The sequence below is a fragment of the Rhinoraja longicauda genome, chromosome 18 (genome assembly GCF_053455715.1).
Source record: "Rhinoraja longicauda isolate Sanriku21f chromosome 18, sRhiLon1.1, whole genome shotgun sequence".
Classification (NCBI taxonomy): Eukaryota; Metazoa; Chordata; class Chondrichthyes; order Rajiformes; family Arhynchobatidae; genus Rhinoraja; species Rhinoraja longicauda.
The window spans coordinates 19809886-19829419 of record NC_135970.1 but is presented as its reverse complement, the minus strand read 5'-3'; the positions used below and the strand labels follow the sequence as shown (position 1 = coordinate 19829419).

Below are 19534 nucleotides of genomic sequence, written 5' to 3'. Positions count from 1 at the left end.
GCTCCAACTGATGGAAGGTAGCAGCCCAGTAAACATCTCTCTTTACACAGCCAGAGGTATGTTATGGATCAAAGACATTCATCGTACTCTTGCTTGCATTACCAGTTCCTAACCAGCATGAACTTCCCAGTTGGAGACATGTAGTGTTTTACAGCTCTGCTTGGCTGCCGCAGATGGGATTTAGGACTCACTATCTTTTGAATATAAATCAATTGCATCTTTGCAAGGAGACATTATGACCATCTCCACATCTGTCCAGTACTTGTCATTGGTATATAGAAGAAAAAAAAATCAACATGTCTTTGAGACTGAAGACGGACACAAAAAGCCGGAGCAACTCAGCGGGTTTAGGCAGCAGCTCTGGAGAAAGGGAATAGGTGATGTTTTAGGTCGAGACTCTTCTTCAGACTGAGAGTCAGGGGAGAGGGGAACGAGATATATTGACAGTTATAGAGGGGGTGCAGCAAGGGGGTTCTGTGTTGCAGAACTCTCGTCAGAGAGAGAACTTCTTCAAAGTAGGCATCCCTTGAGGAGATTTCGTAGTGGAGCAGACTAAATGTGGGGAGGATCTCCTTCACAGGGACAAAATGTGTAGGAAGGCTAGATATGTCTTTGAAACCGTTCTTCCTGACTCTCTCAGTTAATTTCTCCCATCCCAAGACCCTTCACAAATTAGGGTCTTTTGATCATGCCAAATGTTATTGCTCCTCCTCAGGTGGTGGTTCTCAGCTAACAAGGTGCGAAACTCCCGAATTCCCTCCCCTAAATCCCGCCACTTGATGACCCCCAGGATCCTCCTTTGATCAAGCTTTCGATCGCCTGCCCTAATATTAGGTACTAAAATAAATAATGTTCAATGCCGTAATACTATGTACCTTGGGACATTGTGCTACATTAACAGAAGCTGTTATTGGATTATCTGTTTAGTTTAGAAATACAATGCGGAATCATGCCTTGCGGCATATCGACTCCGTGCCAACCAGCGATCCCCGTGCACTAAAGGTATCCTACAGACGCTAAGGACAATTTGCAATTCTACCAAGCCAACTAACCTACATACCTGTACTTCTTTGGAGTGTGGCAGGAAACCGGAGATCCCAGAGAAAACCCATGCAGGTCACGGGGAGAACATACAAACTCCATACAGACAGCACCCGTAGTCAGGATTGAATCTGGGTCTCTGGCGCTGTAAGGCAGCAACTCTACCGCTGTGCCACCGTGCTGCCCCAAATGAACGTCTTACAATAATACCTCTGGTTTTGGATGCTGTCATGTGGGAATGTTTACTGTGTCTAATCATCTTTGCTTTTTTCCAAACTTTTATATACGATTTGCCTGGATAGCTCTTAAAGTTCTTCCACACTGTCTCTTGGTGTACATGATAATGTTAAACCAATGCTAATATCAATACCAAGCTTGTTGAGTGCAAATTGATTGATCAACATGGATAATCAGGATTGTGTGCTGTTACAATGCTGCACGTTCTCAGTAGGGTGCTGCTTAACATAAACCCTTTTTTTCAGCCGAGTTTGAGCTGGCCTAGCAGTGTGTACATAACTAATAATATGGGCCTACAAAGTGTGAATAGATTGTCACTGCTAATTACCCCCCCATCACTCATATCCACCTCTCACTTGCCTGGATTTGTCCCACTCCCACCTCTCTTTTTCAGCTTTCTCTCCCCTACTCTGAAGAGAGGTACCGACCTGAAACATCACCAATCCATTCCTTCCCCTGTCGCTGTCTGACCCATTGAGTTCCTCCAGCATTTTGTGTTTTGCTCACGTTTCCAGAATCTGCACTTCCTTGTGTCTGAATAGATTGTCATTTGAGTTGAAACAGTTTCTTCCTTTTCATCTGCAATGAATGTGGTTGCATGTTAAGAGACTCGAGCTATTCCTGCAGGATTTATAGGTCAATACTGAAGTATAAAGTGTTATTTTACACAGCTGAAGTGTTAGATTTGCTGATTGGAATCTCTCCTGCTTGCGGTGTGGTGAAACGGTGACCAGTAGCGTTACTGGTGAGCTCCAGATTAATTGTCTGGCTGGGTATAATACACTGATTGTTCTCCTTGTGTAAAGGTGTACTGATGCCAGTGCATGTGCTTGAATCAAATTACCATTTTGAGAAATATGATAGATTTTATTTTTTCAAGTGCGATTCTCTTGTGTTGATGTGGGCAGATACGATCAACTACCATGGTGTGAGGAAAGCTTACTTGTCTTTTCTCAGCCGCTTGGTTGGAATCTTGATCGCGCATGTGTTTTGATCAACAAGACCAGAAGACCTCTTTCCCCTACCCCCGCACCACCCTCACCCAGATGTGCACACATTTCTCCCACCACCCCAGTCAATCTGCTCCATTCCCTTCCGCTTATCATCCCCCCTCTTTCCATTTCTAACTTTCCTTGAGAAGGTGGTGGTGGTGGTGAGCTGTCTTCTTGGATTGCTGCAGTCCTTCAGGTGAAGGTGCTCCCTTAGTACCTTCAGTTGTAGGGTTCTAGGATTTAGACCCAGCGATCATGAAGGAATACCAATGTTAATCCAAGCACGGGTAGTGGACGACTTGGGGGAACCTTGTGTTGTTCCTCTGTGCCTATTGCCAATCTCCTGGTAACAGCAGTCGTGGTTTTGGAAGGTGCTGTTGAGGTAGCTTTGATGAGCAGGAGGTCAGAACTGGGTCAAACACGGGTAAATGGGATTTGCTTAGATAAGGCACCTTGGATGGCATGGACAAGTTGGATGGAAGGGCAAGTTTCTGGGCTGTAAGGCATTGGTTAAGGTCATGATAGCTCTGAATGTGTATAATGTATCTGAAGGAAGGTCCTGACCTGAAATGCTGCCTGTCCACTCCCTCCCCAGATGCTGCCCGACCTGTTAAGTTCCTCCAACATTTTGTTTTATTCCTCGAGATTCCAGCATCTGCAGTTGCTTGTGTCTCCATAACTTACCTGTACTCTGCATAATTCCGTGCGGAGTACAAACAAATAAGGTTATTGTATGTACTTTGGTTTTTGCACTATCATGGTCTAGTTTCCTTGGAATAACTGTTAATTTATTTTGTATTTCTTTTTTGTTGCATCCAATGTCCCTTTTGTTGCATCTAATTTCCCTTTATCACGCACCAGTACACTGGACGGCTGGATTGTAATCATGTATTGTCTATCCGCTGACTGGTTAGCACGCAACAACAAAAGCTTTCCACTGTACCTTAGTGCACGTGACAATAAACAACAATATGGTTGCAAAGCTGCAGCAGGTAATAATTTAATTGTTCCCGTTTATATCGGGTACCTATGAAAAATATTCACTGAAATTGTAGGCATTCTTTTCAAAAATGGTAACGTAGTATTGAAAATGCTCGAGGGGAGGAAGTGATTTGAGAGGAAGCATGGTTTTAGTCCCAAGTACATTTATTTCTCGAGGACTTTAGTTGACGAGTGTAACTGATTTGTAAAACATGTTTTGTTTCAAACTTGTGTGAAGCGAATTAAATTGAGAAATGACATTACTCTTATTGCTGTATCAGAGCATTTATTCAGCTCGTTTTGGGACACGGGAGGGGGGGGGGGGGCAAGGAAGGAATGAAGGGTTGATCATTGATTTGTCCAATTCTAGTTCACTCACCTGTAAACTACGCTTTCTGCTTTCCACAGAGGTGCTTCCTGACCCACTGAGTTACTCCAGCACTTTGACTCTTTTGGTCAAAATTTATATGAGAGAGAGAGAGAGAGAGAGAGAGAAAGAAAGATGAGGCCAAGGTAGACACTTATGACAATGAACATTTCACCCACACTCTGGTGTTGGTCTAGATTAAAATTTGTTACCGGAGGAAGGTTGAACCAGCCAGCTTCAGATTTGAAGGAGAGAGGAGCATTGGTGAACCTTGATTATTATCTACAAATAAACTTCTGTTAAGTTTGGATTTTATTTTAAACCTATTATTCCAAATGTGTACATTAAAGATGCTTATGTCAAGTGCCTGTGAGAGCAGTGTAAACAGATTAAATAAGAATCTTCAAAAGGAAACGAATGATATTGGGAGTGGGATTTTCAGAACAGTGGAGAGGTTGTTACAGCTTTGACTCGAATCATTTGCTTTCTATCAAATCCAGACTACTTCTCATCTCCACCCGAACTCCTGATAAAGCTCAGAGACAGTGAATAAACACATTTTGCCTTTTAAGTCAGAATTTTATCTTGTTGAAGTTTATTCTTTCTCGAATAATAGACCTTGAATTAGTTCCAGCACAATGCGGCAATTGTTCGGCCCTCTGGAGTTTTGATTATTCTTTTTTTTCTCTCCTCCCGTCCTTCTGGTAATTAATTGTATTCTTTCCAAACAGAGGACAATACATTTTCTGTTCAAGTTGTGAGAAAAGACTGTACTCTTTGAGCAGGAAACCAAAAAGGAGCATTTTATTGCTGATATTTTTTCTTATTAGTTCAGTTCCGAGCGAGACTGTTTTTGCATTTCACATGGCCCTGCGCTGAAAGTGATTGTTGTTACTTTGAGCTGTTTGCTATGCAAGTTGCGAGCTACCAGGGTAAGAGCTGGAATGGGGAGGAGGGTTTTTCCGAGTCAGAACTGCATTGTCAGCACTCAAGACACCAAGAAAAGAGGGAGGAATTCAGCGGAGGCTGCTCATTTGCATGCTTTCTGCTGACTTTCTTTGCAAGCTTTCTCCTGGCTGATGTTCACTCATGCCCTCCCTCCCTCTCTCCCTTCCTCCCTCCCAAGTCACTTTGGGTTTAGACACATGGTCCAAGATCTCTTTCACAAGCTATTGCCTGTGATCTATGATCTACGAAGATGGTGAGGGAGACTGGGATGAACGTTGCAAAGGAAATTGGAATGATTCTCTGTGAACAACATGTAATATTACAAGAGTCAAGTCTAGAGTACTTCATTTCACATGGAACAATTAAATTATTTCTTTCTGCAGCTTAGCAGCACCACAAATGCAATAACGCACAGATAAAAATGTAATAATCATATAAAAGAATAATAACTGTAATACCAGGTAACCAAATAGAGCAAAACCCAAGACCATAGTGCAACTAAAGACACAATCCATAGGAGATCATAGCTGCTGAGGTTAGTGTTGTGCAGTTTTCCAAGAGCCCGATGGATGCTGGCAAGAAACTGTCCTTAAACTTCGTGGTCACAGTGCCCAGGTTCCCGTACCATCTTCCTGATGGTAGTGGCTCAGCGAGAGTGTGGCCAGGGTGGTGTGAGTCTTCAATGACAAGAATTGCCTTTTGATACAGTGCCTTGTATGGAACCCTTCTGTGGTGGGGAGGACAGTGGCTGCGATGGACTGAGCAGTGATTATCAGTCCCCATTGCATCTAGTAGACACAGTGGCACAATGGTAGGGTTGCTGCCTTACAGAGCTTGTGAGACCTGGGTTTGATCCTGACTACGGGTGCTGTCTGTACGGAGTTTTACGCTCTCTCTGTAATTGTGTGGGGTTTTTTCCGGGTACTCCAGTTTCCTCCCATAACCCAGTGTCGTACAGGTTTGTCGGTTAATTGGCTTTGGTAAATTGTCCCTTGTGTGTAGGATAGTGTTAATGTGTGGGGTGATCACTTCTTGGCATGGACTCGGTGGGCCTAAGGGCCGGTTTCCATGCTGTATCTCCAAACTAAACACAAAGAACTGCAGATGCTGGCTTACAAAAAAAAGGCACAGTGCTGGACTCCACGCTGTACTGCAGCACTTACTGGTGTAATGTTCACTCAATGGGTCAGGCAGCATCTCTGAAGAATGTTTCTTGCTGACGTTTTGGGACAGTCTGAAGAAGGATCCCAACCTGAAAAGTGATCTATCCATGTTCTCCAGAGACGCCGTCTGTCGTGTTGAGTTACTCCAGCACTTTGTCTCCGCAGTAACCTTCGTTCCTTGATGTTCACGTTGCTAAACCAGGCTATCATGCAACCAATCTGCATGGTCGCTGCCATATATCTCTGGAGGTGTGGTAGAGTATTTGTTGACATAAGAATATCCTGGATCTTCCCACCTCCTAGTGCTGTGGCTTTATTCCCAGGATTGCAGAGTCATACAGCATGGAAATGAGCCCTTCAGCCCAACTTGCCCGCACCGACCAACATGCCCCATCTACACTAGTCCCACCCACGCGAGTTTGGCCCATATCCCTCTAAACCTATCCCATCCATGTACCTGTCCAAATGTTGCCATAGTACCTGCCACAATTATCTCCTCCGGCAGCTTGTTCCATACACCCACCACCCTCTGAGTTACCCCTTGGGTTCCTATTAAATCTTTCCCCCCCTCACCTTAAACCGATGTCCTCTGGTTCTTGATTCCCCTATTCTGGGCAAGAGACTGTGCGTCTACCCGATCTATTCCTCTCTTGCAATATGAATAAAAAATAACAGATGACCGGGGACATGTATAGACGCTTGCATTGCCCCTTGTACTTTGGGCTTCACACAAAGATGTGAAGTCCTTGGAGTATTCAGAAGATAATTAGAGAGACTCTACCTGATTCCATGGATGCATGATGTTGGCTAATCGGATTGTTGGGAGAAGCTAGGAATATTTTCCTTGATTGAAACGGGATTTGACTCCTGAAGCTTTCTTCTCCGGAAGGTTCTGCCACGCACTCTTAACTCTTTCTCATTTGGTTATTCCTTTGTTCCACTTTGGTATTTTCTGAGCACTAATTCAGTCTGCGCTACAATCTTTGCATGATTCTGTTGTGTTGCATTTGTCACTGTATTTATTGCCATATTGACCATTGTCATATATTGGTTACTAGGAACTTCATTGCACCCTAGTGTACGTGACAATAAACTAATCTGAATTATCAGACATGTGTTTATGTGTGGATTGATTAAAGGAAGCCAGCATGGATTTGTTAAAGACATATTGTGTCCATCTAATTTGATGGACATGATGAAGTAGCAGAGGGAATTGATGATGGAGAAGTGGTTAATTACATGAACTTCCAAAAGACATTGAATGACATGCTACGTAGTAAAGATGTCATTAAGATGGAGGGCCATGGAATAAAAGTGTAGCAGCATGGGTGGATGATTATCAGATTTTAGAGATACAGCACGGAAACAGGTCCTTCTGCCCACTGGGTCCACGTTGACCAGGGCTTACAGCACCAGAGACCAGGGTTCGATTCTGACTACGGGTGCTGTCCGTACGGAATTTGTACGTTCTCTCCGTGACCGCATGGGTTTACTCCGAGATCTTTGGTTTCCACCCACATTCCAAAGCGGTATGGAATTTTGGTTTGTAAGTTACTTGGCTTGGTATAAATGTAAATTGCCTCTAATGTGTAGGATAGCATTAATGTGCAGGGATCGCTGGTCGGTGCCGACTCGGTCAGCCGAAGGACCTGCATCACTAAACTAAACAAAACTAAACCAAACCAATTAACCTACAAACCTGTACGTCTTTGGAGTGTGGGAGGAAAGTGGAGCACCCGGAGAAAACCTACGCGGTCACGGAGAATGTGCAAATTCCATACAGACAACGTTCAGGATCTCTCCCGGGCCTCTGGCACTGTAAGGCAGTAGCTCTACCTCTGCACAACTGTGTCTCCCCGATAACAAATAGTAGTGAGAGACTGTTAGGCTGAGGGAAATATGCTATGGAATTCTCCAGGTCATGGTGTCAGAAACAACTTCGCCTAATATATATTTAATGCTAGTGTACAGAGGAAACAGTATACAAATAACAGGGAACTTGGAAGAATATTGAAATGTGACTGGGTTATTTACAGACTTCAAGGAGCTAGGACGGTGAAGAAGCCCATTGGCCTTCAGGACTAGAGTGTCTGAGCTATAGGGAGAGGTTGAGTAGGCTGGGTCTCTATTCGCACTTGGAGTACATTGTGTTCAGTTTTGATCACCCTGCTACAGGAAGGATGTTAAGCGGGAAAGGGTGCAGAGAAAATTTATGTTACCAGGAAGGTCCAAGCTTCAGGGGGATGTAGGGCAGGATAGAACTATTCCTTGGAGCACAGGAGACTGAGGAGTGATCTTATAGAGGTGTATAAAGTCAGAATGGGAATAGATCGGGAGAGTGCAGTCTTTTATTCAGGATAGGAGAATTAAGAACTAGAGGACACTGGTTTAATGTGGAGGGGAAAGATTTTGTAGGAACCTGAGGGGCTGCCTGTTCACACAGAGGGTGTTAGGTAAATGGAACGAGCTGCCAGAGGAGGTCGTCAAGGCAGGTTCAATAACAACATTTAAAAGATATTTGGACAGGTATATGACATTTCCACCCTGGAATAAAGGTTCTGATTGTCTATTCTACCTATGCTACAATCAATGCATAATTTTATATACTGGCATCAAGTCTTCCCTCAACCTCCAATGTTCCAAATAAAACAACCCAAGCTTGTCCAACTACTCGCAAAAATTAATACCTCCATTCCAGGCAGCATTCTGGTAAACCTCTTCTGTACCCTTTCCAAAACCTTCATCCTTCCTGTAATGGGACGACCAGAACTGCACATAATACATAAATTAGTCTAACCAAAGTCCTATAAAGACACAGCATGACTTCCAGGCAGATTGTCTCAAGGGAAATAATTTCCAGAGCTGTGTGGAGTGGGTGGAGGGAGTGGGGCTGGCTGTATTGATCTTGCCAGGACTGCTATGAGCAAGATGGACAAAGGGCCTCCGTCCATGATGTCACCATTCGGTGACTTCCTAAGCAAGTGGACGATTAAAATAATACTTGGAAAGGAAATTGTTGCAAGACTTTGAGGAAAGAGTGGGAGTGTTAGAGTAATTATGTAGTCTCTCTGACCTATGTCAACCAATGAGTTCCTGGAGCCATCACCTCTTGTGCTAAAGCCCCTCACCCTGGCCATGCACTGAATCATGCCCTTTGTGGCCTTGACGTCTATACGTGAGATAGCGGGATAAAGTGACCTGGAGATATGCTGCCCGCTTGACGCAAAGGCCCCTAGGGGTGGTTTAGGATAACTGAGGTACACTGGAAAGCTTATTCCTGTGCTATCAAATCATAATACTAGACATGAATACAGTCAAGCTAAACTCGAGCACAATAAGCAGAGCAAAGAGAAAGATACAGAGTGTAGACTATAATTTTATTTTAGTTTTGAGATATAGGATGGAAACAGGTCCTTCGGCCCACCGAGTTTGCACCGACCTGTGATCCCCGCACATCAACACCATCCTACATGCTCTAGGGGCAATTTACAAATTTACCAAGCCAATTAGCCTATAAACCTGTACGTCTTTGGAGTGTGGGAGGAAACCAGAGAACCCGGAGAAAACCCAAATAGTCACAGGGAGAATGTATATATAGACAAGCATTCGTAGTTGGGATCGAACCCGGGTCTCTGGCGCTGTAAGGTAACAGCTCCACTGCTGCACCGGCATGCCGCCCAGTTCTCAGCAATGTAGCAATGAGATAGGCTAGATAATTGGACAGTACCTAAGCTTATGGAAGGACAATTCCAAAGCCTGATAACAGAAGGGAAGGAGCTGTTCCCGAGTCTGGTAGTGTATGCTTTTAAACTTCTGTAGCTCCTCCCTAACGGTAGCTGGGGGGGGGGGGGAGAGGAATGACCGGGGTGGGAAAGGTTTTTGATTATGTTGGATGCTTTGCCAAGGAAACGTGAAGTGTAAATGGTTGGGAGTGTGATGGACTAGTACATCAACAACATTTAAAAAACATTTGGACAGTACATGGATAGGCAAGGTTCAGAGGAACGTGGGCCAGGCATAGGCAAATGGATGCCCATGCTTGGATGGGACATCTTGGTAAGCATCAGCATGTGTTGGTCAGATGGCTTGTTTCCATTGTTTATGTGGACTCGAACCTGGGTGACTGCTTTGTGTGTCGGTCTGACGGAGCCATGTAATAATGGCTGGCAAGCGTCATTCTTTCAGCATCATGAAAAGATGGGCTGAATGGACTCCTCTGCTGTAACAATTCTATGGTTCTTCTGTCCCAATTAATAGCTCTGTGCCTGGATTGGTCTCCATTTCAATTTTAAGTATTGGGGCGCAGAGGAACAAAAACAGAAATGCTGGAAGAACTCAGGCAGCCAAGCAGCATCTGTGGAAAGAAGGTAGACGCAAAATGCTGGAGTAACTCAGCGGGTCAGGCAGCATCTTGGGAGAGAAGGAATGGGTGACGTTTTGGGTCAAGACTGAAACCAGTCAATGTTTTGGGTCAATGTCCCTTCCACAGATAGCGTGCATTAGAGGGTGGCTTTCCTGGTTCTTCCAGACTGTTGCCTTGGAGGTGCGTAAACCTCTTAACAAGATGAATCGTATTAGATCATAAATGATAGGATTAGAGTTAGGCCATTCGGCCCATCAAATCTACCCCGCCATTCAATCATGGCTGATCTATCTCTCCCTCCTAACCCCATTCTCCTGCCTTCTCCCCCATAACCTCTGACGTCTGTACGAATCAAGAATCTATCTATCTCTGCCTTAAAGATATCCACTGATGGCCTCCACAGCCTTCTGTGGGAAATAATTCTGCAGATTCACCACTCTCTGACGAAAGAAATTTCTCTTCACCTCCTGCCTAAAAGAACGTCCTATAATTCTGAGGCTGTGACCTCTAGTCCTAGACTCTCCCACTAGTGGAAACATCCGCTCCACATCCACTGTATCCAATTATTTTGTGTGTTTCAATGAGGTCCCTCCTCATTCTTCTAAACTCATTGTCTTCCAAATTAAGTTAGCTTTCAATGTAAGGTATCTGGAATGCAAGAGTAAGGATATTTTGCTGTAATTTTACAGAGATGTATTAAATTAACATGTCCATTTACCGTCTTTGTACCAAATAACTCACTTGGAGGGCATATAGTGTGAATTTACCAGGTTGACCCTTGGGATGAGTTTGATACCCCCTTAAGATGATGCACTTTGTTATTTCGAACCAGGGAAGGACTTACACAGTAAAGTGGTCAAGTTCTGGATGGTGTTGTGGAAGAGATCTGGAAATACAGGTGCATTGTTCCCTAAAAGTAGGGGCCAGTAGAACAAGTTGTTGAAGAAAGTGTTTGGCATGCTTGCCTGCATTGGGAAGGATATTGAGTGCAATAGTTGGGACATTAAGATGAGCTGTAGGTTGTTGTTGAGACCACGTGGAGTAGTACTATGTGCAGTTCTGGTTGCCCAACTAGAGGGAGAGGTTGGATAGACTTTTGTCCTCCCTCTTTGGAGCAGAGGAGGCTGAGGGGCGACCTTATTGCAGTGTACGGATGCATGAGGAGCACGGATAAAGTGAACACTGTCTTTTCCCCAGGATAGAGGATTTAAAAACTAGAGGGCATTGGCTTAACACGAAAGGGGAGAGATTTAACAGGGACCTCGGGCAACTTTTGTACTCGCAGGGTAGTCCATATCTAGAATGAGCTACCAGAGGAAGTGAGAGCAGTGGTTACAATTATGATTTTCAGAAAACATTTGAACAGGTGTAAGGATAGGAAAGGTTTAGGTGGATATGGGCCAAATATAGGAGTTTGAAGAAGGGCCCCAACCTGAAACAATGTCTGTCCATTTCCCTCCACGTATCCTGCCTGATCCGCTGAGTTCCTCCAGCACTTTGGTTTTTGCTCAAGATTCCAGCATCTGCAATCTCTCAAATGCTTGGTGTTTTTATGCACATGTGCATTGAAGAGCTAAATGCAGGTATTAAACGTGTGGGTTTTGGTTTCTCCCCAGATTTTCTCCTTGGTGGCTCCAGGCCTAGGGCTTGGGGAAATCCGGTATCGCCATAGATTCCAACAACTGGAGCGGCAGCGAGAGCCCTGCCGAGGAGCTGGACAGGATGACCGACTCGGCAGACAAGCCGCTGGACAACGACGCTGAAGGAGTGTGGAGCCCGGATATCGAGCAGAGCTTCCAGGAGGCACTGGCCATCTACCCGCCCTGTGGGAGAAGGAAGATCATCCTGTCGGACGAAGGGAAAATGTATGGTGAGTCATCGAGAGAGCAGCAGCAGAGAAGGAGAGAGAGAGAGAGAGAGAGAGAGAGAGAGAGAGAGAGAGAGAGAGAGAGAGAGAGAGAGAGAGAGAGAGAGAGAGAGAGAGAGAGAGAGAGAGAGAGAGAGAGAGAGAGAGAGAGAGACGCCACTGGGGGCAGATGGTACCAAGGCAGCTGCCAGCTGAGCTGTCTCCGTGTCTCCCTCGTCTCTTTCATCCTCGCCTCTTTCTCCTCCCTCCCCCCCCCCCCAACCCCTAAAACCAAATGCCTCTCTGCATAGCTTTCGAATGAAGTAATGGAAACCAGGGGAAGACTTTCCTTTCACATGTGGTGCTTTGCAAACACGAGTGGTGGCAGTTTTCTGCTCTGCAGCTGTCATTCTGAGGGAATTGCATTAAAAAACAAGTATTGTGCTCACAAAGCAAGTCTTGCAGCTGGCGTGAGGATACAAGGCCAGATGGGTGTTGGTGGTGGGGGGGGGGGGGGTGTGGGGGAGAGGAGTTATTTGTTGCCGGCTAGCTGGGTTAGGTACCCTGACGCTAATTACAAGAAAGGTTTAGAGTTTAGGTCATAACATCTTTAACCTAGGATTGGTATTCTGTCTTGGAGATTTATTCAGTCACACGAGTCCCTTTTAAAGGAAGGGCAGATTTTAGACGCACAGTGTTGGACTGATCATTTACAGGCCTGTGTTTCAAACGTCAGGGTAAGTGGGACAAGTGTTTCCTGTGGCAGGGGCTGTCAGCAACAAGAGGATATTTCACACAATACTTAGTGGGGACAGAAGTTAAACTTTCTTCTTCAAATCAAGTTGTTATGGTTCAGAATTCTCAGTTTGGACAAGATTCACAACATCCTAACAGAGCTATTATTTTGATGGTTCGGTGTAGTGGCACCTCTTTAAAAATATATTAGAAGCAGGTTTTTCAATTTTTTTGTATTCTTCGTGTTACAAAATGATTGGTAAGATTGAAAAAAAATCTAATTAAATTAGGTGATCAAACCCTTAAACAGCTTAAGCAGCTTATAGTATGATCCACCATAGGCACCAAGGAGCAATATGGTCGACCAAACAATGAACTGGATCTTAGAGACGTGGTTTGATGGATTGATACTTTATTATCATGTGTACTTGGTACAATGAAACCCTTTATTTTGCACACTTTCTGCAAGTATGCAGAGAGTCGGGTGCCGACAAAGTTACAAAAAGTGCTCAACATTGTCCATGGTCCCTCTTCCTTCTCGCCCCTTTCCCCAGCCGTGTTCCCCCTCGCTCGCCAACTCTACCCTCACACCGAAGGCCGCCGAGCCCGTCCTTGTCCCTTGTTCTCGGCGGTCATGTTGGCGGCCGGGCTCATCTTGACCGGCGCCGTGCCGACGGCCGGGTCCACTCCAGCGCGGCTGCACAGCGATCGCCGGGAGGCCCGGGAGGATAAATATCAGAAAGGGAGAGACAACATTACAGGGCTTTGTGCAGAGTGAGAGGGGCTAAGCAGAACTGCCTCAGGCTCATTGGACCCAATGGCAGTCTCTGGCCATGTGTGGAACCAGCTTCAATGCTTCACACTGATTGTGTTGAACGAGTACGTGAAGCAAGTACATGAAACATCGAACAGTAGGACCCAGGAACAGGCTCTTCGGCCCACAATATCTGTGCTGAAAATGATGCCAGGTTAAAGTAATCAACTCTGCCTACACATGACCCATCTATCTATCTATATACTAAAACTCTTGTTTGTTTGTTTGTTCCTGAACTACAGCCAAAATGGTACATGACAGCTCGACAATTTTAAGCCCACCTTACTCACCGTCGTCCCTTTGGTGCTAATGGAAGAAGTTTCATTGAAATCGGTGTTATATTTTTTAAGTTATTCACATTTTAAAGTTTAAATCTCTCTCCGAGGGAGGAGGGAGGAGGGGGGAGGGAGGAGGGAGGATAAAGGGGGTTGAGGGGGATAGAGTGGGGGGGGAGGGAGAGAGAGGGGCGGAGGGACGGGGATGGAGGGGAGGGAGGACAAAGGGGGTTGAGGGGGATGGAGTGGGGGGGAGGGGAAGGGAGGGGGACGGTGGGGGGGGGGAGGGAGGGAAGGGGAGAGGAGAGGGTGCTGCACCATTGCAGGAGAGGTTTGGGCCCAACAGGTCCACTTGGTCTAGTATTCCTTTATACGCTGTATATCCATGTGCCTATGCAAAAGCTTCAATGCTGCTATTGTATCTACCTCCACCACCTTTGGCAGCGTCCAAGAGATGTGTGCGTTTGTAAATTAATTGGCTACTGTAAATTACCTCTAGTGTGGGGAGTGGACGTGAAAGTGGGTTAACATAGAACCAGTGTGAAATGGTGATCAATGGTCGGCGTGCTCACTGAGGGCCGCAGGACTTGTCTCCACGCTGTATCTTTCAATTTTAATCAATCTGTTGCAATTGAAGGTGTAGGAAGGAACTGCAGATGCTACCAAAGATAGACACAAAGTGCTGGAGTAACTCAGCGGGTCTGGCAGCATCTCTGGAGAAAAGGAATAGGTGGCGTTTTGGGTTGAAATCCTTCAGGTTGACCCGCTGAGTTACTCCAGCATTTGGTGTCTTATCTTCTGTTGCAGTTGAATATGGTTTGATTGCAATCTGGTGTAGTATGATTTAACTGGATAGCAAGCAACCAAAAGCTTTTCACTATCTTGCTACTCGGAACAATAATGAGCCAATACCCGTACCATTTCATTATCACTTTGCTGTCTTTGGGAGTTTGTTTCATTCAAATTGGTGGTTGCTTTGTTGAATATCACAATGATGACTAAGTGTCAAACATGTTTATTGGCTGTAATACATTTTTGAGAGTTTCTGGAAAGAAAGTGACAGGCGCAACAGGAATAAACGCTGTTTTGCATTGTGGTGTCCTGAATTTTTTTCTGAGCAGCGGCTTCATCCTACAAACTGAAACTAGAATGCTACGGATTAGCACTCGTTGGTTTAGAATTCAGTCAATTAAAGAAAGCCAAGATCTTTTCTGTTTCCTGGTGTGGTTCTATCTGTTGCATTGAAATTATGTGCTTTTATTAATTACTGTCTACATTTTCTTAATTCCGCTCCATTCTTAAGTCCTTTTCACATACTATTAATGTATTTCTAACGCAAGTAGATGGAGTCATATACTTGCCTTCATTGGTCAGGGCATTGAATATAAGAGTCAGGAAGTCATGATACGGTTAGGCTGTATTTGGAGTAATGTGTCCGGTTCAGTTAACCCCAAAAGTAGCATGTGGAGGGTTTGGAGAGGGAGCGGAATTGTGAATCAAAATGCTACCTGGATTAGAGGATTACTAGACCAAGTAGACCCGTTGGGCCCAAACATCTCCTGCATTAGTGCAGCACCCGCTCCCCTCCCCCTCGCCCTCCCGATCCCCCTCCTCCCCCACGGGCCAAATCAAGCAAACTGGACCAACATAGATGGGGCATCTTGTTCGCTGTGGACAAGATGGGCCGAATGCCCTGTTTTCATGCTGGATGACTCAATGACTTTACATAAAATTATGAGAAGCATAGAGAGGGTAAACAGTAAGACCCTTTTCCCCAGGGTGGTAATGTCAAGGGCACAGCTTTAAAGTGAGGGAGGCGAGTTATTGAGGATATATTCATTAATATCCTTGAGGATATTCGGGGCAGGTTTTTTTTTTACACAAAATGGTGGGTATCTGGAACATGCTGCTAGGGGTAGGGGTGGAGGCAGATACGATAGTGGTGTTTAAGAGGCTCTTTAGATGGGCACATGGATGTGCAGGGAATGGAGGGATATGGATTATATACAGCATAATTAATGAGTAGTTTATCATGGCATCATGTTCAGCATGGACCATGCAGGGCGAAGGGCCTGTTCCTGTGCTGTACTGATTTATTTGCTATATTATTCCTAAGGATCTTGGGAGACATTGTAAGTCTGATTTGCTTTTTCTTGTAGCCCACTATTTATAGTTCTTATAACGTCTTGAAATTACAAAGTAGTCTTGTAGAGGAACTCTTATGTGGAATCAGGCCCTTTGGCCCAACTTGCCCACTCAGACCAAGATGCCACATGTACACTAATCCCACATCTACACTCATCACACCTTCGTTTGCCCCATATCCCTACAGACCTTTCCTATCCCTGTATTTGTTCAAATGTCTTTTTAAAAAGTCGAAATATCTTTTAAATAAGCTAAACGTTTACTGGGGAGGGGAAATATAAAAAGGATTTTGGACACAATGTGTTTTGTATTTATTTCGCAATAGGATGTTTTATCCAAGAAATGGGAATTATCCACATCCCAGATGTTTCCGTGATGCTTTGAAGGCAACGTGTTAGAATTTATATATTGAACTCCTCGGTGAAAATGCACAGAGAAAGCTAAGGATTTGGTTCAACAAAGTATGCTACCATGAATGCTCTTGACTATTGCAGGCTATCTGGTCTCTCTCAATATCTGAAGCCATGCTTTCCATCTGTATGACTAAAAGTCTTTCATGTACGCATGTCCGTTGCATCATGCCCTGAAGAGATAATTCATCCAAAGGCATTGGAAGTTACGAATGGCAAAGACTAAAATAATCATTCATCTGTAAAGTTACTAATCAAGTAGGTAGTTGCCTGCACATGATTACAGGGCACAAATGGCCCAGTCTGGCCAAATCAACCATGGTTGTCTCCACCCCAGCATCTTTTGATCTGCTTTCATTTTGTACAATCACTGTGTCCATAGTTGATTAAATAAGATGTTAATCACTGATTCCACCACCTTCCTATGCAAGGGGCGATTGACCAAGTAATCTACTGGCCCACACATTTGGGGTGTGGGATCACAGGGTGAATGTGCAAACTCCTTATACATTGTAGATCAAGATTGAACCCGGGTTGCTGGGAGTGTCCGGCAGTGTCATCCATAGTCGCCAGGTATGGATTTAGAACTTGCACTGAGGTGGACCATAGTTTAGAGGGATATGGGCCACATGCGGGCAAATATGACCAGCCCTGAATGTCAACTTGGTCGACATGGGTAAGGTGGGTTGAAGGGCCTGCTCAGCGCTGCATAGCTCAGGGTCTGACTGAGATTGAATGAAAGATTTGTGTCTCATGCGACACTTTGCTGTGAAAATACCAATTAACCCTTCACAATACGATATCAATATTGGACTGTTCCTTAGTTGATGTCCATGTAATATTTTGTAGGAAAAATATTGTTTGTATTTGTCATCTAAACACCATTAGGATGGCATGGTAGTGGAGCGGTAGAATTGCTATCAGCGCCAGAGACCCGGGTTCGATCCTGATTAAAGATGTTGTCTGTACGGAGTCTGTCCATTCTCCCCGTGACCGTGTGGTTTGTAGGCTAATTAGCTTTGGTAAAATTGTCCCTAGTGGATGTTGTTCCAACGGAAATATTTAAGGTGAAGATAGACAGACTCTTGATTAGTAAGGATGTCAGGGGTTATGGGGAGAAGGCAGGAGAATAGGATTCAGAGGGAAAGATAGATCAGCCATGATTAAATGGCGGAGTGGACTTGATGGGCCCAACGGCCTAATTCTGCTCCTCGGTTTATGAACTTAGCGTGTAGGATAGTGCTAGTGTCTGGAAATCACTGGTCAGCATGACTCGGTGGGCAGAAGGGCCTGTTTCTGTGCTTTATCTCCAAGCTACACTAAACCATTTACCAAATTCCTTCATCCTTTCCTTCACAAGTTTCTTATTGTATCACTTTTGTTACAAGGTGCTCTTGTTCCTTATCCGGATGCTCCCTCCTTCAGTGTTCCTGCCGCTATGGTTCTACAAATGACTCGCACCTGTGTATTTTGGCCTCACCGCCTCCTTGTCTCCATGCAAACTGATTCTACTTCCTGGTTGTCTGAGCCAAGTTGGTATCGTGGACTCTGTCAGAGGAAAGGAATTGTAATTTTCTAGTATAACTTTTAAAGAATTTATTGAAAAAAAAATGTAGAGTCGGGGGGGGGGGGGGAATAAGAAATGTTGCAAATTCCGAGATGGCAGCAGTGAATGAGACGCACAGACCCTGCCTCGCCCTAACCATGTAGGGTGAGCTCCTGAGTGTGTTGACACTGTACATTGCCCTGGATCAAAGCGTGTGCTGTTTTGTATCACAATTGTGTAGACGTGTGCTGCAGATCGGAGTGTTAAGCCTGTCATTTTTCACCTGCAAGTTCCGTTCGTTTCCTTTAAAGCCAGTTTTTAGCAGCGGTTACTTTGGAAAAACGGTAACTTTTTTTTAGTAGTTGGTGGACTGTCCAACATTTTCTCGCTGTGTAAATATTTCCACCCGTCTGATAAGCAAGTGGTTTGGAGCTGGCTGTTAAATCTACGCCTCTTCTCAAATGGCATTTGTCAGTAGGTAAATGTGCAAGGGTGGCATGGTGGTGCAGCGGTAGAGCTACTGCCTTTCAGTGCCAGAGACCTGGGTTCGAACCTGATTACGGCTGTTGTCTGTACAGAGTTTGTACATTCTCCCACACTCCAAAGACGTACTGTTTTGTAGGTTAATTGGCTTGATAAGATTGATAAATATATAAATGTAAAACTGTCCCTGGTGTGTGTAGGGTAGTGTTAATGTCCGGGGATCGCTGGTTAGTGCGGACTCGGTGGGCAGACGGGCCTGCTTCCACACTGTATCTCTACACTAAACTAAACTCAGAGAATCACTTTCCCCTTTCATTAAAATTAGAAGTGCATACACTCTCAAACAAGTCGACCCCTACTTGCCTTCCACCTACACATCCTTGTGTTATCCTAGATGCACAAAATGCACTCAAACGCTCGCACACGATTCAGCACTTCTACCCGTTCACTCACTCGTGTGAATACACCCGTGCATACATCTAGCCTCAGCACAGTAGAGCTCAATCTGTGTAAATTACGAGAGTAAGCTAGTTAACAAAGTAAACAAATTCAAAGTTCCTACATATACCAGAATACTAGCAAAAGTCAATGTGGGACTTTACAAAACGAGGCAGAAGTTATATTGGGGCCAAGGTCATGACAGAGAAATGAATCAAATATTAGTATGTCTTCATTGAAAATGCTGCAGAAAATACCCCAGGAAACAATGGAGAGCTACAGTTGGCCGTGAGTAACTGGAGAACAATGGGCATTTCTGTGGAAATAAAGAGGACACCAGGTTGGTGTGTTGCCCTTCTGGATGTCTTGGATGTTATGACTGGGGAGTGTGAACAGCCAGAGGATGCAGTACATGTAGGTACCAATGACATAGATAGGGGAAGGGATAAGGTCCTCCAATTCAAGTGTGAGGAGCTACATAGCCATTTAAAGAGCTGGCCTCAAAAGTTGTTGTCTCTAGGTTGCTTTCGGTTCCACAAGTTACCAAGTGTAGGAATAGGAAGATGGGTTAGATGAATACATGGCTGAAAGGATGTTGCAGGAAGATGTGCTTTAGGTTTTTGGATCATTGGGACCATTTCAGGGGAAGGTGGGGTGTTTACATGTGGGGTGGGTTACACCTTAACCAGAGTGGGACCAACATACTTGCTGAGGAGCATGCTGTTGGGGAAGGTTTAGACTGTTGGCTGG

At 44.8% G+C, this 19534-nt stretch overlaps 1 protein-coding gene across 1 annotated transcript in view; it reads left to right on the top strand.

Moving 5' to 3' along the window:
• The window catches only part of LOC144602163 (transcriptional enhancer factor TEF-1), a 124684-nt gene that overhangs the window by 3699 nt on the left and 101451 nt on the right, over positions 1-19534 (top strand). Inside the window, exons 2-3 of the mRNA XM_078414900.1 lie at positions 2624-2694; positions 11737-11962. Coding sequence (XP_078271026.1) covers positions 2624-2694; positions 11737-11962 — 297 coding nt within the window. The remainder of the gene's footprint in view (positions 1-2623; positions 2695-11736; positions 11963-19534) is intronic.